The 25,689-nt window shown below is 41.6% G+C and overlaps 1 protein-coding gene across 9 annotated transcripts in view; it reads left to right on the top strand.

The window, feature by feature from the left end:
- The window catches only part of SUPT3H (SPT3 homolog, SAGA and STAGA complex component), a 455,041-nt gene that overhangs the window by 369,442 nt on the left and 59,910 nt on the right, over window positions 1–25,689 (top strand). For all 9 annotated transcript variants that reach the window (XM_045009237.1, XM_045009238.1, XM_045009239.1 and 6 more), the window contains 5 exons: window positions 2,843–2,918; window positions 6,028–6,140; window positions 14,145–14,252; window positions 14,797–14,985; window positions 17,010–17,120. In XM_045009237.1, the coding sequence (XP_044865172.1) occupies window positions 2,843–2,918; window positions 6,028–6,140; window positions 14,145–14,252; window positions 14,797–14,985; window positions 17,010–17,120 (597 nt within the window). The remainder of the gene's footprint in view (window positions 1–2,842; window positions 2,919–6,027; window positions 6,141–14,144; window positions 14,253–14,796; window positions 14,986–17,009; window positions 17,121–25,689) is intronic.

Here is a 25,689-nt window from a genome sequence, read left to right as displayed (position 1 = left end):
TGATAACTATTCTCTGGGAACAGTTTTCCAACCAGTTATGCACTCACCTTATCGTAGCTCCATGTAGACTATATTTCCCTAATTTGTTTATGAGAAGGTCATGCAAGACCATATAAAAAAACTTACTAAAGTCAAGATATACCACATTTATCGCTTCTTAGTTTGTAATTTTGATATGTTAACTCTGGCTATATGCAGTGAGTGTAAATTTATGGATTGTGGTGCAATTGGCTACTCCTAAGATTGTACTATTGGTGCCAACATTTAGCCTTTGTTAGTTTGAATGGTTTTCCTTTATTTGTTAAGTTACAGTTTGAAAGGAGGTGACACTCCCTTCTCTAAGATTAAGGTAACATACTTTTTTTGTTTGAGAGATTTGAGTGAACTGCTATCTGCTACTGAAAAGGACAATCATTTAGTATCGTCTAACCACCTCTGCCTGCCTCCAGTTTATGAAGGGTGTGATGATTTGGACCACTGAACAGCTGTGTCCCCTTAATCTCTAGCCTGGGGTACCGTTTACACAGCTTTGCTGTCAGAACATCCGCTTCTGACCTGCTCACACAGCCTTCACCATGCAAATTCGCTCCCAGCTAAATTACATGAGCACTCTGATCAGTCACTCATGAACTACATCCAGAGCGACACCCACAAATTCTAAGACCCAGCCTCGTCTCCACAGAAATGTGCATCTTGTACTGCTCAATACCCTTTTCAACAGAATAAGCTCATATGAAGTCTGTCATTTCATCAAAGGAAAATGATAATGCACCGGCCTTGTTACCCCAAATGGAGTTTCTTACACACCCTAATCCAAATACACTGGTTAAGATAAAACAATAAGTGTATTAACTACAGAAAAATAGATTTTAAGTGATTACAAGTGATGATGCATAAAAGTCAGGATTGGTTACAAAATAAAATAAAAGGATAAAATGCAAGCTAATACCTAACTTAAAAAGCTGGGTGAACTTAAAATCAAAAGGTTTTGTCTCACCATATGCTGCAGTAAATTTCACAGGTTGAGTCTCTTTTCAGCCTAGAACCTCTCTCCCTTAGTTCAGTTCTTTGAGATGCATTGATGTCATAAGCAGAGATGAAGGAGGAGAGAGGTAAATTGGAGGCCACTGTTTCTCATTCTTGTTCTACCCTCCCCTTTTAGAGGCTTACCCCCAGCTGAGGTGCTGGTGACAAGTAGCCTCTTGTGGGTGTGATGTCTGACCCATCTCTGTGATGGAATGTAAATGTATTGTTTACACCTTTCCCCCTGTTGGAGAATGGCCACTTAAGCTGGTGATAGCTCTTTAACACATGGCTGGGGCCAGTGTGTCTTTGTCTCTGAAAAACTGGTTTGTGGGTGTTACCTGGAATTACAGCACATTTCAGTAACAATCATACAGTAGAATCTCAAAACTTCACATATAGTATTGCTACACAAATTCCAATATAATGATATTCAGCAGATTATGACTTTTCAAATGATACCTCACAAGGCATACTTATTCAGAATTTATCATAGTCTTGTAAAAGTGGTGACTACAACAGTATAGACTGTCACAGAGGGTGTAAAGTCTACTATATGAGAGAGATCCTCAGCTAATGTAAATAAGCATTGCTCAATTGAAGTCAATGGGACTCAAGCATGTGCTTAAAATTAAATATAAACATAAATGCTTGGTTGAATCTTGGCCTAAATATGGAGTTGCAGATATTTGGAGGGGATGTTATATATAAATGTGTTCAGTTTGAATACTTTGACTGTTTTGAGGCACTGTATTACATAAGAATTTATTTTACATTTAACTATATCTGTATGAAATACAATTAAAACTATCCTATAGAATGTTTTTTTCCTCAAATGGGATTTAATTATCCTGTTTAATTTTCACTTTCTTCCTCTCCTAGCTGCCTTTGCTTTCTGAAGAATAAAAATGAAGGCACACATTACTGGTTAAAATGCCAGCAATCACCATCCCAATGCTGCTGCATGTACCAAGTTGGTGTGGAGCAGAGCTCACCTCTATTGCTCCCCTTCTGACCTGGTGCATCCCCACAGCGGTGTCAGTCTTCCATTCGCTACAATTTCATTAGTGTCTATTTCAAAAGGATTTAGGGCTCAGGCTATGTCTACACTATCACTTATGTTGGTATAACTTGTGTCACTCATGCATGTGAATAAGCCACCCCCCAAGTGACATAAGTTACATTGACCTAAGCACTGGTGTGGAGAGTGCTGTGTCAATGGAAAACTTCTCCTGCCAACATAGCTACCGCCGCTCACTGGAGATGGATTAATTAAGTCGACAGGAGAGTTCTTTCCCGTTGGCTTAAAGTAGCTATACTGAGAAGTTACAGCGGCGCAACTGCATCAGTGCAACTGGCTGCTGTAACCTCTCTAGTGTAGCAATAGCCTCAGTTATGCAAGATGCTGAGCCCTTTGACCTTGACTCAGGAAAACACAAGTATGTGCTTAACATTAAGCACACAGTGGGACTACTCACTGACTTAAATTTAAATGTGTATTTAAGTGTTTTCCTGGATCAGGGTGGGAGTACTCAGTACCTTGCAAGCTTGAGCCCTAACTGTTGTGCTGCATAAGGAACATATATAAGCAAACTTCTGGAATCAAAATTCTGAATCTTACTGTTGGCAAATATTACCCATGAGAAATAACCCAATTGTGTGTTGTTTTTGTGCATCTTATTCCTGTTAAAACAACATTTAATTTTTGGGTTAACTTCAGAGTTATGGCTGCAAGAGTTTTGTGGGTGGCATTTATTTTGCAGTATGTGGTTCTTGTTTGAAAAAGGTGCATTATTGAAATCTACCCATTGTTTTTCAGAGAGCAGAAAGACAAACACGAATGATGGACTCAGCCCAGTACGCAGAATTTTGTGAAAGTCGTCAATTAAGCTTTTGTAAGTACTATCACATAACTCCTGCATAGTATTTAGATTTGTAGTTACTTTATGTACAATGTAGAACCTAATTGATACATGTTTTGGAAATGTATTTATTTAATGCATGAAAGAGTATATTAGATTCTCTGTCCTCAGAACTGCTAAGTGATGCTAATTTATTACACTGTATTGAGATCAGGCAGACTTATATTTATTTTTATATTTCCCAGATTTCATATAACACAAATACTCTGACGCTGAGTGCTAGTATAAAATCCATAAATAGATAGATAAAACTTTTAGCCAGTTTCTGTGTTAAAACAACCGTGTTTGTATGCAGCTTACCTTGGTATTGTTATACACAGCTGATTAATGAAGTACACCCTCAAGGTTGTGATTACTTCTGAAGGTATCTAAAATTAACTAATGGTAGTAAGTTTTCCTTTTTATTTCTGCATCCGTAGACCATACAAAGAACTTACTAAAGAGCCTTTTCTATTTTAAGCCATAACCTCCTGCTGTGGAATTTATTCAACATTAGCCAAATTCATCAGTACACGCCATTCCAACACTAATAACATGATGACAGAATTAGGGCTTTACTAGCACTGAAAGCCAGCTTACTAGAAATGCTTGTGGGCCACAACTATAATGGGTTGTAAATTAATGGGTTTGATCATGTAGCAAAACATCATTACAGAAGCGGTTAAGTGATGACTAAGACTTCAGGTTAAAGGTCAAAGAGAAAGTGAGGTGAAAGAGCTAGTGAAAAGCATGACAAAATAGCACATGACCCTACAATACAAAATTGAACACAATGGTGTCTTTAAATGAGAGATGTGTATCTTGTTCTTTACAACAAGGCATTTGAATTGGGTGCATGAGTGATTCATTTATGTATCATAAAGTGCAAATAAATGACACATCCAAAATAGCACTCTGTGTAAATGTCAGCAAATGTAGGAAAACATGTTTTGTAAGCATTTATTCTTTTCCTAATTCATTATGTTTTGAAAGCTCAGTTGTAATTTGGCATCACACATCCGTGAACCATTAGGTAAATGGTACTTCAGATTGGGGTGATTTCAGCTAATGAGAGGTTTGTGATAATGCCATTTTTAAACCTAAAAATTATAATCATAACTCAGCACCAGGGCTGGCTTTATGCCGATTCCACCTATTCCCCGGAATCAGGCCCCATGCTGAAGAGGGCCCCGTGCCTAAGGGGGCCCCACTCTGGGGGTCTTCGGCATTTCGGCAGCGGAGGGGTGGTCCTTCACTGCCACGCAACCCCCGGAGTGGACCCCCACCGCCAAAATGCCGCCGAAGCTGCGGACCCCCGCCGAGTATTCCAGTTGGGCCCCGTGGGTCATAAAGCCGGCCCTGCTGAGCACAAATATAAATATTCAGTTTACAAAATAACATTGAATGTTGAAGAAATGGAGAGCGTGATTATTTTTTTTAATGATCTGATGGATAATTTTGCTACATTTTTGCATAAGCATGGCCTCATTTTCTCCTCACATTTAATATAAATCAAGTTGTTAGTTGATATCAATGGGGTTTTAGTGGTGTAAAACCAGTGAGGAGAATCATACTCACAATTTCATTACCTAGCGAAAACAAACCAGATAATACAGTAATGTGCTAAATGGCAGACGGCCTTTTATTCAGAATTAAGACAAAAGACTATTTTCCATGTTTCCCTTAGTTGTAGTAGAAATTGAATTTAAAAACTGCAGTGTGTTTAAAATAATAAACCCATATTACTGTAAGATAAAGCCATGTATTAGCTCCTGAAGAGTCACCCAATATTACAGTAGTATTATAATTACTTAGTTATATAACACCATAAATCTGTATGGCATTTTAAAAACTGGTGGAAGAAAAGCTCCCTGCCCCAAATACCAAACAGTCTAAGACGACATGTGTAAGTATTCGAGCCAGTGCTTCTGATCCTGCCACCTCTCTTTTACTCATCCTCAAATTCTCCTACTTCGGCTTCTTTTCCTCAGCCAACCAGTATATTATTGTTTCCCTGCCCTAAAATATGACGATTACAGCTGCCTTTCCAACCAACACCCCATCTCTCTTCTCCCCTTTACCTCCAGGCTGACTGAAGAGGCTGTTTACAACTCTATATCAAATTACTCACCCACCCCAGATTCCCTCCAGTTGATTTCTGCCCTCTTCACAAACAGCTCTCACCAAAAGCACTAAGGACTTCCTCCTGGCCAAGTTTCTTTCATCTTTCTCTAGTCATTAATACCATTGTTCACTCTCTCCTTAACAACATTTTATCCTCCCTTTGGCCTTTCCTGGTTCTCCTCTTAATTTTCCTGCCATTCCGTCAGTGTCACTTTGGCCTTCCCACCTCCTCCCTTCTTTGTGCAAGCCCCCATGGCTGTCTCTGCCCATCTCTTTTTTTTTCCTCTGCCTTATTCCTGAGGTATCCTGAGAGTGTGTGAGATCAAAGCACTATTTCTGTGTTGATGATTTACAGATCTACATGGCTGCACTTTTTATTTCCCTCTGCCTAATACCGCATTTCAGACATACCCAGCAAATCATGCTGGATAGCTTGTCATCCTCCAAGACCCTAACATAGTTAAAACTGAGCTCCTTAATTTTCCTTCTAAATCACTTCCACCTTTCATCATTGCTGTTGATAACATCCTTATCCTCCTCACTCAGGTTTGCAGCCTCAGAGCCATCTTGGATTCCTCCTATCTTTATCACCATTTATCCAAGGGGTGACACAAGCCTGTTTTTTCTTCTACCATAATATATTGTAACTCCAACCCTTCCTGTCTGTCCTCACAGTTAAATGTTTGTCCATACTGTAATCTCCTGCCTTGATTACTGCATCTTTTTCTTCTTCTTTCCTTCATGATGGTCATAGCCTTCCCTTATAGGCTACCCAAAATGCTGCCTGTGAAATTAGCATCTTTACCCATTAATCTCTCTGTCTCATTCTAACCTCCTCTTTGAATCCCTCCTTCTTGCCCTTCACATCAAGTTCAGTTTTACTGTTTGACTTTTACCCTGTCAGATGTAGAATTAAGCAAATAAGAGTGTAGATCTATTGTTAACATTAACTTCTGTTCACTTTGTTTTGAACTGACAGCCAAGAAAGCTTCCAAGTTTCGTGATTGGCTGGACTGCAGCAGCATGGAAATAAAACCAAATGCAGTTGCTATGGAGATTTTGGCATATTTAGCATATGAGACTGTGGCACAGGTAAGGGAATGTGCTATACTTATTCTGATACAGCAGAACAAATGTAACTAGTAATCTTAAACATCTTTCAACTAATCTCAGCAGACACTTCAGGCCGTGTGTTAACATTTCTTCAAAGTGTATTTGACCTTTTAAGGGACTATCTCTGTATTCCTTTCTAACTTTCATGTAATCTGCTGTATCTGAGCTTTTGTACTGTACCGTGCTCATTGCTCTGGTGTGTAAGTGGCACTTTTGGCTAACGGTTATAGCAAAAGATCGGCAGCTAGGAGGCCACTGAAACCACTCACTTTTCTATGTGAGTTCTACCAATTCACTTGGGTTCAGTCATCCCAACTGTAAATAACAGGTAGGGGCCAAGCCGCTTTAGGTAGACAAATTACTCAGTAAATTTATAAAAGGTGATGAGAGAGGTGATTCTTTGAGTGCTGGTTCCGATGTGTATTCCACACGTGCCCGAGTCCAGAGGTTCATGAAAAGCAGTGTCTGTTGGCCCACATATGTGCAATTGCTCTCCAAGCATGAACTTGGGAGCAGAGCCTAAAGCTGCTAAACACAAGGACTCATCATTCAGGGCTTCTATAAGAGTAAGAGGCACTCTCATGGATGCAAGGACAGATCCCCATTCAGGTCTGTTCCTGAGAGAAGAGATCCCTCCCTAACCCCATCCAAGTTGGGCAAACCTTCACACACACATCCTAATGGCTCAGAACTGCTGAAGGCCCCAGGCAGGCCGTTAAAACACAGAAGAAAAAGGGTCCATAGATTATCTTGGTGGCTCTGACTCCTAAACATAAAGACTGGCATCCATTGGCTCATCTAAGCGTGCAGGACCTGACTCTATGGCAATCCCAGCCCATTCTTCTAAGGATCAGCCACCTGCACCCTCTTGGGATGTGTCAGAATCATCAGTCCTGACCGCCCATACACCCTGAACCCTGGGACATGTGGACACTCATGTCTCATCCCCTCTCCTCTCAGACCCGTCCCCTGAGAGATATTGCCACACCGGAGGACGAATCTACTTCAGTAACTCAAGAATCCTCCCTGATCCAGCCCTGACTCAGGAGTGTTCACCTTCCATACCGATGACCCCATCAGTAGAGCCAGATCAGGTCTCTGACTTGGATGAGTCAGATGCGCTGGCCAGCCATTCATCTCCTTGCAGAGAGATGAGTCCTGACAGGGAGTTGAGGAGAACTGGATGCCCTCCTCCCAGTTTTGACTTTTCCAAGAACCGCTGCTACCCAATGCCATAAGGTTCCTCTCAACTGATTAACCCCTCCTTTTGGCCTTCCTAGGGTTCATGGGACCCATATGACAGGCATCCAGTATCTGTGCATGAGTCCTATGCACCTCTCCCATACAGCATCTCCCAGAGGCTGAAATTGAGCCACATCTGCAGGTACTGACAGGAATCTCGTCCTCGTTTCTGCACAAAGCAATTATTCTGTCTTCACCATCTCTGCCAGACAACCATAAGCAGTACCAGGAACGACTGTAGAGGAAAGCAAATGACCTTCAGATCCCTATGGAGGAGATCCAGGATTCCCAACACTGGCTCCTTGACAGTCTGCAAGCAAAGTGGCACTCCTGGGAAATGAGGCCATCATGGAGCCAGCCATAGGGTCCCTTCTGCACCCCCACAAGTAAAAGAGCTGAGAGGTGCACCCGACTCATGGATTCTATGACTTCCGCAACCTCCGTAACATAATCGTAGCCTTAACTATCGGGCTTTGTAAGTGAAATATGATTTTAACAACTGCTCTACACTGGCAGACTTTAAGGACAAATTTCCCCATGAGGACAGAGCCCAAAATCAAGCCTTCCTTGAGGAAGGCAGACTAGGGGCAAAAACATTCCTACATGGCATCTAGAGGGCTAGCCACTATTCTGTTTATGAGGTGTGAGTTTTGGCTTCACTCTTCGTGGTTCCATGCAGAGGTGCGGAACATCATAGAGGACTTACCATTTGACAAGAAAACTGATGAGTCTCTACACTCATTTCAAGATTCTAGATTGACCCTCTGCTCCCTGGGAATTTGCATTTTGGCCCTGAAGAGAAAACATGCCAGGCAAGTGTATAGGCTGAGACCACCCCCTCCACAAACATTCTACCATCAGCATTCAGCTGAGCCTCCATGCAAGCAACAGAGAGTTTAGAGACCTTAATTTTCAGCTCCCTCTACATCCACAATCTCCACCCATTGCCTGGTACCCACCCACTCAGGGCTACTTTTGATGCCTCAGTTGAGAATTACCTACCTTTATGGATGCCAACCACTTCTATTCTGTCCCTTGCCCCCCCCCAAATCTTTGGGGGCCTTCTCTTACTTTTTGCTCACAATTTGGACTTTCTCATGACAGACAAGTGGGTTCTAGAAATCATCCGCTATGATTACTCCATCAAATTTATCTCCCTTTCCTCCCACAAACCCCATTCCTGGTTCTTCTTCAAGGACCACTCTCACAAGGAGATTCTTTGCCAGGAGGCAGATTCTCTTCTCCAACAGTGGCCAGTAGAACAAGTGCAATCTCAGTACGAAGGGAGAGGGTTCTATTCCCCATATTTGTTAGTCCCCAAAAGAGATGAGGGGTGGAGACCCATTCCAGATCTTTGACAACTGAACATCTTTATTCAAAAGTCAGAATTCAGGATGGCTATACTAGCATCAGTAATCCCCTTTGTACAGGAGGGAATGTGGTTCATGGCTCTCAATATACAGGACACCTAGTTTCATATAGTGTCCTTCCCTTGTACTAGCAACAGCACCCAGAGTATTCACAAAGGTTTGTTTGTGGTGGCACCCCAAATTAGATGTAATGCTGCACAGCCTTCCCATTCTTGGTTGACTGGCACCTAACAGATCACTCCCACCATGAGGTCAGGTTAGCAACTTTGTTCCTGCTTCATCTTCTAGCAATACTGGTGTTTCTGCATGAACAAAGAAAAGTCCACAAGGACAATAAACATCGGAGTGACACTGGACTCCAATTTCAGAAGGATCTTTACTCCCTTCAGAAAGATTTTAATCAATGAGCAATCTGATAGCACGTTACTTGCAAACAAAAAAACTACAGTCAAAGTATGCCTTTCCCTACTAGGCCACATGGTCTCATGTGCTTATGTAATACCATTCACCAGATTTTTTCTGCACTACCTATAGGCCTGTCTCTGGTCTCTCTACTTACCAGACAAGGACCACGTGAACACCAGTGTCACTGTTCCCACCAAGGTCATTGCCTCTCTCACATGAACCTGGAACAAATGCAAGTGGGAGTCCCCTTCATCGCTGCCAGCCTCAGTGCCACCATCATAACAGATACATCCCTTCTGGGATGGGACACTCACCTGAATGACCACACTGTACAGGGCATTTACACCAAACTGCACATCAGCCTGCTGGAACTGAGAGTGGTTCATCATGTATTCGCTCCATATCCAAATAATGTTGGATAGTATCATTGTGGGGTTGAGGAAGACCCCTGCCCCTCTTCCTGGAAGCAGTCAGGCATTGGAATGTTCAGAAACTGCATCACTATCCAAGCCACGGACCTACCAGGTATTTCTCTGCAGACCATGAATGGGAAATATACAGCTCTGAGAAATTCATTCAGGCGGAACACCTCAATGGGATCTCTTCATGTCCCAGATGAACAGGAAACTTCCCTTGTATTGCAGGTATGGGCCATGATGCCCAGGACAATGCTTTCCTGTTATCATGGTCAGACCAACTCAGATATGCCTTTGTGCCCATTTCTCTGCTACCACAAGTCTTGAGAAAGATCTGTCATGACAGGGCCAGAGTCATTCTCGTAACACCCAACTAGTCCAGACACTTGGTTCCCTGAACTTCTGAGAATGTCAACATGTCCTCCGATCAGGATCCATCCCTTGCCTGATCTTCTAACTCAGGAAGACTGCAAAATCAGACACTCCCACACAGACCCACTTCACCTCACAGACTGGTTTGTGGATGGGCTTCAGAACATACTCCTGTTCAGATGCTGCCAAGCCATTCTTACTCAGAGTATTAAAGATTCAGCTAGGAACTACTATCTATCTAAATGGAGATGTTTCTACACCTGGGCATAGCGCAATCAGTCTTCCTCAGACTCTGTGGATATGCCAGTCATTTTAGATTATCTACTGTCATTGAAGAACTTGGGTCTTTTCCTTAGCTCATTGTTGGGTCCATCTTGCAGTAATCAGTGCAGTCCTTCCTCCAGTAGATGAGCATTCCATTTTTACTCACCCAACAGATTCCTGAAGGGCCTAATCAGGACTTTTGTACCTGTACCCCTTTGAGAAAGACTCAGGAAGCTTGATAACAGCAAAGGTAAGATTTATTCCATTCACTCTTTCAAAGAGCTCACATTCTTTCTTTCCTCTTTCTTGTCTCTCTCCTCCTCCTGTGCATCCTGGAATTGTAGTTCCTGGACTCAAAGTTACAGGAACCACCTCAGAACAAATTTGCAAACACAAATTGGGGTAGCTATCTGCAACTAGCTAGATACAACCAGGACATTTCCACTAGTTGTCAAGCCTACACCTCAATGGGATCTCAATCTCGTCCTGTCAGTACTCACCAGATCACTATTTTAACTTTTGGCCAGATGCTTTATGTCCCACCTTTCCATGAAGGTCACGTTTTTAGTTGCTATTACTTTGTCCAGAAGAATGAGCACAATGGGAGCACTCGTGACTGATCCACCATATGCCCTTTCCACGAGGAGAAGGTCTCTCTTCATCTTCATCCTAAATTGCTCCCTAAAGTAATTTCTGAATTCCATATCAACCAACCTATCCACTTTTCCATTTCCTTCACAAAACACAATGATTCCATTGACAAGAAAAGATTTTGTTCCCTGGATGTCAGATGTGCCCTGGAATTCTACCTGTCAAGGACCAAACCAATCAGAAAATCACCAAGACTATTGCTCACTACAGCAGAAAGGTCATGAGGACAAGAAATATCTCCTCAGAAGATCAATAAATTGATTTTGGTTGCATCATCACATACTACCAATTAGCGCATTTCCCTCCTCCCGATGGGGTAAGGACACTCCATGAGAGCTACCCAGAGTCCCAGTCACATGTTCACAAAACATTACACATTATTAGTTCAATCCTTTGCTGCAGATGCAGCTGTGGGGACTACAGTTCTTCAAGCATCTTTACTGTTGGCATCCTTCCACCAACCTCTGGTCTGAATACTGCTTGTCAGTCACCCACATATGGAATACATATAGGGACCAGCACATGAAGAAATGGAGTTTACTTACTTGTAACTGTACGTTCTTTGAGATGTACCTATCTGTATTCCACTATCTGCCCTCTATCCACCCTGCTTCAGATCCTGTTGGATTCATGGTGAGAGAGGCAGCAGCCAGCACTACTACTTATGCCTTTGGTCTGGAGCATGAGGAGAGCAACTGTGTGTTTGCAGGCCAATGGACAGCTCTTGTTCATAATCTGTGGATTCAGTTGCATGGTGCACATGTGTATCCATGTGTCTGTAAGCTGGGGAATGGTCCCGCTATTGTGGGGAACTTTCCTGGCTTCTGCACTACCCCGGTGAAGTGGGCTATAGAAAGGATGCGAGTCCTCACTCCCAATTCCTTTACCCAGAGGCCTCCCTGCCCTTGAGGACTCCCCTTGCACTCTCCTGTCTGGCAGAGTCCTCGTAACCCCAACAAGGCTGGGCCCAGGATTCCTGGGGGGCTCAATTAATTTAAAAAAAGAATAAGGAAAAATGGGAAAGATTAAAGGAAAACACATCACCCCGCTCTGTGGCAGGGAACATCACAAACAATGTCTCTGGACATCAGGGCAGTTCACAGTCTGTTCCTTGTAGGTCCCAAGCCTCCTTCTCAGGCCCTGGCTGTGCTGCAGGGACGCTGCAGGTTGGACAGTTGCTCTGGTGGTTGCCACACGCTCTCAGGCTCTAGGTGGCAGGAGCCTTATTTCCAGCATCACCCCCGCCCTGTCAGGGTTACGATCCCCCCCAAGTCTGGCCTGCAGAGCCTCTTGTTTGTGGCGTCTCCCTGTGCTGGGCCCACTGCCCAGGGTCCCCATCGCTCTTCCCAGCTGCTCACCACACCCGGCTCCGGACTGCTCCAGCCCCAGCTCCAGCTCCACACTGCCTCAGCGCTGCTGCTGCTCTGCCTTCAGCTCCCTGGGCTGCTTGTCTGGCCCCTCTGGCTCTGGTTGCTACAGCTCTGCTCCCAGGACAGGTCTGCTCTGCAGGCTGCTTCTATGACTCTGCTCCCAGCTCTGACCTGCTTCCTGGGCTGCTTGTCTGGCCCCTCTGGCTCTGGTTGCTACAGCTCTGCTTCCAGCAGCTCAGCTTGGGCCCCTGCTCTCTCCTTAGCTCGGCCCCACTCTGTCTGACTTGGGCGATTCCAGCTCACACGGAGGATGGGACCCCCCTGGCCTCCTGACTCCCTGATTAGCCTGCCCGCCCTGTCAATCAGGCTGATCTGGAGCATTGGTCTCTCCCCATTGTTCCTGGGGACTGTCAGTCTCAGGCTCCTGATTTCCCATCGACCCTTCCCCTTTTAGTGCTGGGAGCTAGCCAACAAAAACACCCCCACTGAATGTTAGTAAGGGGGCAACAGTCCCCTTACTTGTGGAATACAGATAGGGACCACACATCTCGAAGAGCTTCCTGTTACAGATAGGTCACTTCCAGTTCTTTAAGTTAAAGTAACTCATTGCAGTTCAAACTCTATTAAAGGGGCATTTATAGTTTCATAGAGTTTCAGGCCAGAAAGGGCCATTAGATCATCTAGTCTGGCCTCCTGTATAACACAGACCATTACATTTTATCCAGTTACCCCTGTATTGAGCCAAATAACTTGGGATAGACCAAAGCATTTCACTTTTCAGAAGGCTAAACTATTGTATGCCACATGCAGAGAACAGGAGAGTTGAGGCCCCTGCAATGTCAGGAAATTGATCTGGAGTGATATGTCTAATGATCCTAGTGGTGATCCATGCTTCATACTGCAGAGGGAGGTGAAAAAAAACCTCACAATCCCTGTCAATCTGACCTGAAGTAAAATTCCTTCCCAACTCCAGATCTGGTGATCAGTATGACCCTGAGCATGTGAACAAGACTCACCAGCCAGGCATCTGAGAGAGAGGATTCTCTCTGCTACCTCAGAGCACTGGTCCACCCCATCTGGTGTCTCATCTCTAGCTCTGGTCACACCCTGATGCTTCAGAGGAAGGTGGAGGGGAAAAAACACAGAATACATCTGTCCAATTGTACTTAAAGGGGAAAAAAATCCCTCCTGACTGCTGCAGACTGAGGTGCAAGCAGAGTTGGGTAAGTATCTGGGTAGTTTTGAGCATATGGGGAGAAATACAGAATTTCCTGTTTTTTCCATAGCCCATGAAGGAACGAAATAAATAGGGGAATTCATACATTCACAGACTCCAAGGCCAGAAGGGACTGACACCTCATGCACACGGGCTTCAGAATATCTCCTACAGGCTGATTAAAGCTTTTGTTTTAGAAAGATATCTAATCTCGCTTTAGAGACTTCAATCAATGATGAATCCCTCTTGTTCCAGCATTTAATTACTGCTCGGAAATTGCATCTTATTTCAAGGCTGAATTTGTCTAATTCGGATTAGAATTAGGATCATTTGTGTCTACACATATAGTGTCTTCCTTCACTTTTGAGATGCAGTTCATAAAAAAAACAACAAGGAGTACTTGTGGCACCTTAGAGACTAAGAAATTTATTTGGGTATAAGCTTTTGTGGGCTAAAACTCACTTCAGCAGATGCATGGACTGATGAAGTGGATTTTAGCCCATGAAAGCTTATACCAAATGAAATTGTTAGTCTCTAAGGTGCCACAAGTACTCTTCGTTGTTTTTGCTGATACAGACTAACACGACTACCACTCTGAAACCTGTCACCAGTTCATAACAAGTTCATTCCATCTCAGTGAATCTGGTCTTTAATTGTTGCTTTTGTTGCTCTTCTAGTTGGTGGACTTGGCTCTTTTGGTCAAACAGGATATGGCTCCCAAAGCAGGTGATCCATTCAGTCATGCAATATCTGCTACTTTTATACAGTATCCCAGTTCTGCTGAGGTAAATACTTGTTTTTATTTAATATTGTCAGTATAGCCATCATTTCATAAGAGTAGAAATAAATATCATAGGTAGGGTGGTACCTATTTTATTAGTGCATGCATTTTTTTGGAATCGTTGAGTTCCTTGTAGTCCATATTTGTATCTGACAGCTGTTGATGTGCTGATTCTGGGATGGGCAAAATCACTGTATGTTTATAACTATTAAAAAAAAACCTTTTAAATGTACATATTAAAGACTATTAAAAATTATTGACGACAGCTTTACATTTAAAAATGAAATTTTTTTCTGCTTGTATAGAAATTTCCACTATCAGCCCTGGACTACTTCTTGTATGTGGACCTTTATTCCAGCATTAGAAATTAATATGCATACATATCAGCAATAGCGGATACAATAGTTGCTGTAATTACCTGGATCAGCAATCACAGTAACTTCCCAAATGTTGTATTATACTTCCTGTTACAGTAAGTCCAGGAAACCAATGAAACAGTTTTTCAAAATCTCATTTTACAATAACTGCTTGACTTTTTGTTTTGATAGCCACATCTCTTAGGCCAGACCACAAATATGAAGAGTAATCTTGACTCCCCCGAAAACACACCACCTCCTACGCCCACTCCCCCAGCATCAGCAGGACCACAACACCTTGGGAAAACCCTGTCCGGAGCCCTGGGGAATGGGGGCATTGGACAAGACTCCACCAAAGTCAAACAAAGAAAAAGAAAAAAGGTTGGTGTGGATGAGGCTGTCGTAGACAGGCACTCAAAATATCTGCTGAAGATCTTGATCTTTTTCTTGGGCTTGAAATCTTGGTTTTGAAAACTGAATTGTAAAATATGGCACACAGTTTAAAGATCAGAATTGCTGAAAAGGCTTAAGACCTTCAGTATCCTTATTTTTATCTCAGTAAGTTCAGCTTACATGCTTTGAATGAAATATGGGTATCTTTTATCTCACATTCAAGATATCCAATGTCGGTATTACCATTCCTAGTTTTCACTGTAATCCCAGGTGTTCTAAGTGGGAGGGATGATCATATCAAAACCGAAGTGGGGAAAACTGAATAAACAAAGAGGTTATGTATCATTTGCTGTATTTTTCAGATATTTTGGGAAATCTTGGGAAAAAATATGTTACTATAACTCAAGGTCAACAGTATGAATTGAAGCACTAGTGTTGCTTTCATGTACGTTATTTTCTTGCCAACAAACATGCACATTCCACTAGTAATTGTTACATTGACATTATCAAACAATAAACAAGGTATGTATATGCTTCTCATAGAATCATAAGAGGGATAGACACTCCCCATATAGTTCAACTTTCCCTCACTAATAAATTAACTGTCAGCATTGGCTTTGTTACATACCATACCAGTGAGGAACTTATTGATGATCTGTAAAAATATTTGGATTAGGAGTTCTGAATGTTACTTTTCCCCCTTCCTTTTTACATTGGGTTGGTGGGGTTCATATGAGTGATTTGCACTGCAGTTCACAGGCACAAAATATTAACTAAGGATGCAATTTTAGGTACAATTTTGTTTAATATAAGCTCATAACCTTACTTCAATGTCATTTTAAAAAAATGTGATATTTATAAACTACTGTACAATTTACTGAAACAACATATCCAGTTTTGACAGGAGTCTACTAGGCATAGCTAAGGTGTTGTGATAGACCAGCTGTTTAGCGAAGAATGCTATTCATACTACATCAGGGCCCAGACCAACACAAAGCTGTGGGTTTCACATTCCCTTTATGAATGTCATTTAGAAAGGACCCACCAACACATTATGTAGCATGTGGTTTCCATTCATTGAAACCAACTGGGACCTGTTGGTGGTCAGCACTTCTGAAAATCAGTCACTTTATTTAGATACTTAGCTTTAGACATCCAAGTCTGAAAATTTTGGCCCATGGTATATGTTTGTGTACATCTTGTATATGCGGTGTCCATTGTATGTTGGTCATGCTTAATGGATTCACCAGTGGCATTCCCCTGATCTTATCACGTGGCAGTCACTTGGTTAAAATCTGTGAATTTTCGCAAGCAGCTGTCTTGGGTAGCCAGAGAGGCCTACACCAACATTACAGTTTGCCTACTAAAAATACAATACAGCTTCTGCTCCTGCATAGCCAAGAAGACCTTTGCAGCAGCCATGGACCAGCATGCATGAATCTGCTATTTCTTGCACAGGATCCTTAGTTCAAAAATCTATTTAAAATCTGAAAAATTTCCAGTTTGAATCTATTAAGATATTTCTTTATCTTTGTGACTTTATAATTATGTTACAGGTTTCATTTTCAAATTTAAATTTGACATCAGACGATTGTGATCTTGGTGTCTGCTTTGAAATACTTACCAGAATTTTTTTGCTGCCCCTTAATATTATAAGGAAAGCTTGAAATGTTTCAGAAATAGCTTTCTGTGGTTATTGCAGCATGACTTACATGATCCTTTCATTTGAATTTGAGCATTTGCTACTCTTTTCCATTGCTACATACATCAGCACCGGGTAAAAGATTTAAGAGGACAAATATATTGTTCTCTGAGTCTGTTAAACAGAGGTCATGTAAAAGTCCTCTTTGATTTGTTAATAGATTTTTAAGATGTAGTGTGTGGCAACAATAATGTGTATCCTCAGGAAAAAAACCAGTCCATTTTATAAAGGTTTATTTTCATATTTTATGCACTGCAGGTCTGTTGTGTGTTTTTGATTTAGCAACAATTTATGTGTTTTTCTGTTGCAGAGCACTGCAGCTTGTGGTATAGAGGCTCAAAGCGATGCCATCCAGCCCTGCCACATCAGAGAGGCCATTCGGCGCTACGGCCACAAGATTGGCCCCCTTTCCCCATTCACAGTACGTAATAACAGAGTTATAAAAAGTTATATTTATAATCTTAAAGAACTTTGATTTTCAAGTGGTCAAATGAAGAAGCCTTGAAATTGTTGAGAGCAATTTGTGGTGACTGTAATTTTCTTTACAAAAGTGGCATAATTCTCTTGGGAAATAAAACTTAGTAATTTCTGTCTCTTTTTGGAAGGACAAAAAAGTTTTTTATTTTAAATATTATTTTCTTTCAATTATAAATTATGCTTTTTGTTAGCACTCAAATTTTCTGTTTTTGCAAAATTTAGGTTTACTGTTATTTTAAATTATAGGTATTGCAATGTGTTGAGGAGCATTTTGTATTCTAAAATTAGTTACATGTCAGATACTGCTCCTATTGTAAGTTCAAATCTCAAGTGATACATTTAGGGTTGGAGAAAGAGCAGATTGCTTTCTTTAAACTATTTTGAGCCTCCACTGAAATGTAATAGAATTGAGCTTCCAGTAAAATGCTGATAGATTGTGAGGTTTTCCCATCAGATTTTCTACACAAATTGAAAATCCATTATTCAAAGCAGCCCCAAACAAATTATTTATTTAAATTTTCAGCTGATGTAAGCTTCAAAGCTGCCAGGTGTGTCTGATGTCATAAATTAGGAGCATCTCCTTATGACTGGCTACTGTGTGTGGCCTATATCCCTGCCTACTTCATAATGTCTCACAATTTAGAAGCGAGTGCATCTCACATAAACGTCTGAGTCAGTAAAACTCAGAAGTAATGCTGTGTTCAGATCTGAATACCTGATATCCAGAAAGAAGTTTACGACTTCAAGGGATATGAGAAAAGAATATTCAAAATGATAAAGGGGTTAGAGGAAATCGCTTATAAGGAAAAATTAAAACAAATAGAAAGGATAACCACATGCAATATGCTTCTACATAAGATAGCCATCTACAAGTATCTGAAAATTGCCAGCATCAAGGAAGGAGGTTTGTTTAGGGGATCCCAAGAAATTATAACTAGGAGTAATGGGATAAAATTAAGAAAAGTAAGCTAAATTATTATTTTAATAATGCCATAGGTGTGCCTGGTGCTTTTATATGTAGGCCTATATGGTATTACATATATATTTTATTCATGATAGCTGTAGATACATTTTTTAATGAATCTCTGTATATAATCTCAGGATATAAATTGTCAGTCAGGAAATTTAGGCTTGAAATTAGACGAAGATTTCTAACCATCAGAGGAGTGCAATTCTGGAACAGCCTACCAAAGGAAACAGTGGGGGCGAAGGACCTCCATGACTTTAAGATTAAGCTAGATAAGTTTATGGAGGAGATGGTATGATAGGATAACGGGCTTAGTCAATAGGTCAATTAAGTGCCACACTGGTAATTAGTACAATGGGTCAATGATAGGATATTGTTAGCCTTTTTCCAGAGGGTATGGCTGGAGAGTCTTGCCCGCATGCTCGGGGTTCAGCTGACCGCCATATTTGGGGTCGGGAAGGAATTTTCCTCCAGGGTAGATTGGCAGTGGCCCTGGAGGTTTTTCGCCTTCCTCCGAAGCATGGGGCAGGGGTCGCTTGCTTAAGGAGTGGGTGGATCGGCTTATGTGGCCTGCATCTTGCAGGAGGTCAGACTAGATGATCATAATGGTCCCTTCTGATCTTGAATTCTATGATTCTATGATTTGCCACCCACAACTATTAGTTTAATATTATGTAACAATTTAGCACAGAAGTTACATTCCAGAGTGGTGCACAGTCTTTAATAATAGGTTAGGTGATATTCAGCTAAAACCCTGCAGATAGCCCCTAGAAGCAGAGAATGTAATGAAATACATTGTAAAGAAGGAAAAGGCAGCTTGCACCCAATTATAGTGAAGCAACTTTGTTTTTCCAAAAAGCAACTAATTTATAGGTGGAGGTTTGAAATTCAGGAGTAGACTATCTGTGTCACCAGACAGGATGTTATTCTATACCCACAGGGCAGAGTGGGCATGCAGAGTACTATTTGAATAGTGTGATTTTTTTTTAAATAGCCTAATATCTCATGAATAACCAAAGCTGTGCATCACTGGCCATCATATATTCTTGGCATTAGCTTCTATGGCTGGTGCTTGATGAGATAAAAGGCCACTGGTCCCTCCAAACAGGCCAAGAAACAGGGAATCTTAGGCCATCTACTAGATAGGTTAGCTTGCTGTAGAGCAGATCCTACATTTACCCTTATAATGATAAAGATGAGGAAGATCTTGTGTCAGAGGTATTAGAGTACATGTATTTAAACAAATCTATCTTTATTCTGCTTCAAGAATTTTCCCCTCTTGGGATATGTGTACGTATTTGGACAACTCACCCTTCTCCAGTCACACACAGTTCCAACAATATAAAAGGGGGAGTTTCCCAAACTGCTCTTCATTTCCTTTATGCTGCAAAAGTACAGTGATCACAAAAGGCATGTGATGTTTCCCTTATCATTCCTGTTCTTTTTCTCCCCTATATAAGTATTTGTATGTAGTCAGTCAGTCATGTTGTCATTTTAAAAATGTTGTGCCTGAGCCATTGCAGCCACTGTCTGGGACACAGCTCTCTGGGGTGATTCCTTGCTCCCTAGCTGGAGATAAGAGTAAGGAGAGGAAGCCCATCCAAGTCAACATACACACCAAGACTACCTTCCTTGAACAGCTCCTCAGGGTTGAGAGAGGTTGGCTCTGGTGATGCCTTGGTGTCGGTTTCTCATTTTTTCCCTGCCTCATTCATCATAGAAATTGGACAGTGTGTAGAAAATGTGGCAGGAGGCTGCAGTAAGAGTGATCATGGCTTCATGGATAAGGCAATGCATGGGGAATCAAGAGAATGAGATTTTATCCCAGATTCTGTCACAGATTTCCTGTGTGGCATTAACCAAGTCACTTAGATCAAAATGGTCTGAGTACAGCACTAATTGTGCCCAAAAATGAGGAAAGCACCCAAGTTTTGAGCATCCCAGCCCTGATTTTCAAAAGTGCTACATTAACATTGGCAGATGTTGTCAGTAGATGCTGCAGGTGTTCAGTGCCTCTGAAAAATTAGGCCTTAGCTGACCCAAGTTGAGCACCCAACATTGGAAATTTTGGCCTGTAATCTTTTGTCTCAGTTCATCATGTCTCTTGTGGGCTGTAATACTTTAGTCTAATTTTGGTTGTTTGGTCTAGTGTAGGGATGCTGGGTATGTTGGTGGCCTGTGATATACAGGAGACTAGATGATTTGGTGGTTCCTTCTGGCCTTAAACTCTGACTCTATGGCCTGGTCTACACTGGGGGGTAAATAACGTAGCTGAAGTCGACATACTTAGATCTACTCACCATGGTGTCTTCACTGTGGTGAGTCAACAGCTGACGCTCCCCCGTCGACTCTGCCTGCGCCTCTCACTCTGGTGGAGTACCGGAATCGACGGAAGGGCACTCGGAGGTCAATTTATCACGTCTAGACTAGATGCGATAAATTGATCCCCACTGAATCAATCGCTGCCCGATGATCCTGTGGGTAACTGATGAGCACGGTAAAGGCGGTGCTTTTCAGCAAGTAAGGCCTTGATCTCTTCATCGTTTTCATCAAACCAGTCCTGCTGTTCTGTGTGAGGGTCCAAGAACCTTTAGTGCAGAAGAGTGCACAATATTCCGGAAGCGTTCCCAGTCCTTCTCAGCATTTTCCTCTAATTGCAGCTCTAAGAGTTGGTTGTCAAGATCTTCTGCTAGTAAAGCTGCTGTATTGGGGTTCCTCAGTTTACTGACGTTAATCTTTTTCACCACAGCTCTGTTTCCCTGCGGACGTCTCTTTGGCTTGATGTAAAGGCTTAATTTAGAGATGATGAGTCTATGATCAGTCCAACAGTCAGCACTCGGCATGGCCTTAGTCACCCTTACATCCTGTCTATCTTTCCTCCGCACGATGACATAATCAATGAGATGCCAGTGCTTGGAGCGTGGATGCATCCAGGACGTCTTTTTGCGAGTGGGCAGGCGGAAGATAGTATTGGTAATGATCAGATCATGAGCCACACATGTCTTCAGGAGTAGTAGGCCATTGCTGTTACATTTGCCGATTCCATTTTAATGACGCCATCCCAGGCAGAGTGATCAGATCCTACTCTCGCGTTAAAATCGCCAAGTAGAATCAGCCTGTCGGTACGCTTCACGGATGAGAGTAGGGCATCAAGATCTTCATAAAACTTGTCCTTTACTTCATCCGGATTCGTCATTGTGGGTGCGTAAGCGCTGATTAGTATAGCTTGCTTAGTGGAAGATGCAGTGTCATGAGTCGGTCGTTCACACCCTTGGGAAGACTGGCAAATTTGCGGACAAGTTGATTCTTAACTGCAAAGCTCCCTGAACACCCCATACACCCCACCCTGTGGGTAATATAGACAAGCTCTATGACGTATCTGCTTATGAGTTTAAATATAGTCCTCTACCTCACAGAGGTGTTGAGAATATACATCCATTAGTGTCTGTGAGAGGCTCAGATACTGTGCTGATGAACCCAACAGAAAATCCCTTGAGAAAATTAAAACCAAGTCTGTAGTTGGTGCAGCATTTGCATGGTGTGCAGTAAATAAGACTTGGAGCTGTACATTGAATGATGTGGATAAAAAGAAATATTGGAAAGCTGCCTCAGTCTAGGCCAGATTGTGGTATCTTACTCCTTGAGCAGTGCCACTGATTTCAATGAGACTGCTTGAGGAGCGGTTTACTACTAAGCATGAGAAATGGTATCACAATCTAGTCCTCACTGAGCGCCATCTGTCTGGTACACTGCATGACCAGCAAGCTTGTGGAAAAGACGGAAAGTGTACATGTAATTAAAGATTGTATTGTAATGCACATACTCTAGGGGGCAAATTAAGGTTGCATAAGCAATCTTAATTCTGGTGATGCCTAACTTTTGAGTGCTGGGCTTTGCAACTTTAACAATATTCTTTTAACAACTTTAAAAAAAATAAAAATGGAATATAGATATAGAATTAATTAATTAAATAACAAGATTAAATTAAAACCATTTTTTTTAGCAATCTGGAATTCTGCATTATTGTTGTTGTTATTTTGTATTAGTGTAGCATGCAGAGGCACTATCAGGACCTCATTATGCTCAGTGTTGTACAAATGCATTCAAAGACTTGGGGTGAAATCCTGGCCCCTCCTGAAGGCCATTGACGCCATGAAGCCAGGATTTTACCCATGGTCTCTCCCCACAAAAAGTTAGCCTAAAATACAAGTGATATACAAAGAGCTGGGTTAGACAGACACAATACAGTTATAAATAAGTTTATCAATACATTTGTTTACCGGCAGCTCAACTCCTCTTTAAGCTGTCCCCACTCTTCCACATGAGTATTTTGTTTTGTAATTAATAGGCCCTCTCACATAGTTTGCTGTGAGCAGGAAGGGGAAGGATTTTCTCTGCATCCTGCCATTTCCCACCAGTTTCCCTGGTGGCAACTTGCCATTCATGCTACCAGACCCGCAGTAAATCAAAGAAAAGAGCCAGCATTGGGCAGTGGAAGAATTGCTGATCTTTCTTACCAGTTATATACCAGCTCCGTTCAGTCAAGTAGAAGGGTAGAATGTAGTATATTTAGAAACATAATTCTCCACTCTGATATATCAGCCAAAAATGATGCAACACCATTGAAGCCAACATACTGTTGGACTTTGTTTGTAAACAGAGGCAGGGTGATTAAGATAATAAAAGGCTTGTCATTAAATTAAGAATTGTTAATGATCCTGAAAGCAGTCCCAGGCGCACTAGTTAAAAGATAGGAAACAAAGAGTAAGAATAAATGGTTCATTTTCAGAATGGAGTGAAGTAAATAATGGTGTCCCCCAAGGGCTTGTACTGAGACCAGTGCTGTTCAACATATTCATAAATGATCTGCAAAAGGGGATAGACAGTGAGGTTGCGAAGTTACAAAAGTACTCAAGATAGTTAAATCCAAAACAGACTGCAAAGAGTTACAAAGGGATCTCACAAAACTGGGAGACTTGGCAATAAAATGGCAGATGAAATTCAATGTTAAATGCAAAGTAATGCACATGGCAAAATATAATCCCAACTATACATACAAAATGATGGTGCCTAAATTAGCTGTTACCCATCAAGAAAGAGCTCTTAGTCATTTGCAGTACTCTGGAAGCACTACATTTCCAGAGTACTGCAAATTTATAAGAATCCTTCTCTTTGTGCCTGTATCATCCTGAACTCATTCTCTAGCTTCAGAAGACTTAAAAAATTATCTCCAGTTATCAATGGGACAGACACAACTGAATAATGTAGCTGTCCTTAACATGCATCAAAACAATACCAGGGAACTAAAAGTAAATAAGATTGCTGACAGTTTCGTCCGGAAAACTACAGTGAAACATAAGGTCTTTAAACTGGAACATTAGTGAAGTTTACTATGCAGCAAGGGAGATTTAGATTAGATATTAAGAAAAACTTTCTAACTATAAGGATAGTTGATCCCTGGAATATGCTTTCAAGAGGTATTGTGGAAACCCCATCATTGGAGTTTTTTTGAGAAAAGGCTAGACAAACAGGGATGGTCTAGATATATTTTGTCCTGCTCAGCACAGGGGGCTGGACTAGATGACCTCTTGACATCTCTTCAGCTCTATCTTGCTATGAGTGTGTGGTGGCCAAGATCTCTCTCCAGTGCTCTTGATGGAAGAGACTCTTCTTCCCAAGTGATGGCATCTGCCAAGAATGAGGAGAGCATCCTGGTTGCAAAACTCAGGTATAGCTGTGGACAGTTTTCAAACTATTGAAGACCTTCCTTTTGATGGTCGATCCCTGCTTTCTGAAAAAGTGGGTAAAGCCTTACACTCATTTAAGGAATCTCAAGCTACTCTTGGCTCCTTACAAGTGTATACCACAGCTCCCAGGAGACACTAATATAGGCTTCAACAACAGCATTGGCAGTATTATAGGCAGGTGTTTTACCCATCAAGGCAGACAGTTTTCAAAGCAGAGAAATAGGTCTCAGTGTACGAGATCATCTAATTCCAGTGCTATGCCAACAGCTCCATCTCAGTCACTTACGGTCAAGCAGATACATAGATTCATAAATTCTAATGTGTAAGGGACCGTAGTGATTATCTAGTCTGGCTTCCTGTCTAACACAGACCCATAGAACTTCCCAACAATACTTTCTAAAGCATATCTTTTAGAAAACATCCAATCTTAATTTAAGATGGAGAATCCACCATGCCTCTTGGTAAATTGTTCCAATGATTAATAACTCTCACTATTAAAAGTGTCCTCATTTCCAGCCATTGGATCATCTTATACCTTTCTCTGCTAGATTGAAGAGCCCATTATTAAATATATTTGTTCCATGTAGGTGTTTATAAACCATAATCTGTGACCCCTTAACCTCTCTATTTCTACTCAAGTTTTCCCTGTTTATGCATCCCAGGATTGCATTAGGCCTTTTGGCCACAGCATCACACTGGGAGCTCATGTTCAGCTGATATTAGCCACAACTCCCAAACCTTTTGCAGAGTCACTGCTTCCCAGGATAGAGTATTCTATCCTGTAAGCATGGCCCACATTCTTTGTTCCTGGCTCTATATGTTTACATTTAGCCATTTTAAAAAGCATATTGTTTGTTTGCACCTGCTTTACTAAACAATCCAGATTGCTTTGAATCAGTGACGAGGACCAGGGAGCTCTCTAGTTCACAGAGCTATGGGAGGCGGGGAAGCTTAAGTACTCTGGCTCTGTGCCTCTCTGTCCTCTGGCTAATGGTGAAGTGGGAGGCAGAGCACCTTGGCCTCTTCAGCCTTCTGGGAAAGCTTTTGTCAATTTCACTAGGCAAAAGTGAAATTGACTAGAGCTCTCCAGCGTTGGGGCACAGCTAGGGTGATACCGGTTTTGTGAAAAGGGCATCTTTTGTTGTAAAATCGTTTCGACCAACTCTAGTCCTGACTACTAGTCCCTTGCACTAGCTAGTATGTAACTTTGAATCACAAAAGCTGACTGTGATATTTGATTCTACTTCTGTTTAAAAGAAAACTGAGCAAACATAGGAAACATAACTTATTTTGTCAAGCAATGTAAGTTCCAATGGGAGTATGCTTTCCAGCAAGGCTATTATTTGTTAAGCATTAACAATGTACTTGGCACTGTACATGAGATTTAAAATATGGAAATATTCTCTGTCATCTGATCTTTCTCCTTTTTTTATTTCACCATTTTTCCCATCTCCTTCATCTGATGATTGTGATGTGTGCTCTTAATAAGGCAGTTTTGGAGAAAGAGTTGACTTGTGTAATTTATTCTCTAGCAGTATTTGATAGATGTTGGGTTGGACCTAAAGAGGACTTTAAAAGTTTCGTAATCGTATGGTAACAGAGTGCTAACATTAAAGTAGTGAAAATGATCCGTTTGCATTTATTCTAACCTTAATAGTTATGTCAAAATGACTAACATAATTAGAGCATTTAGGTTTTTGCCTCAGAGCATAAGCCATAATGGAAAGCCAGCAAGTGTATGCTAGATTCCTCTGCACTCTATCATGTCTAAGATAGTCTAGACATATATTTTATCCATG

Source organism: Mauremys mutica, chromosome 3, assembly GCF_020497125.1.
Source record: "Mauremys mutica isolate MM-2020 ecotype Southern chromosome 3, ASM2049712v1, whole genome shotgun sequence".
Lineage (NCBI taxonomy): Eukaryota > Metazoa > Chordata > Testudines > Geoemydidae > Mauremys > Mauremys mutica.
The sequence above is the reverse complement of the archived record's forward strand: the minus strand, read 5'-3'. Positions and strand labels throughout refer to the sequence as shown.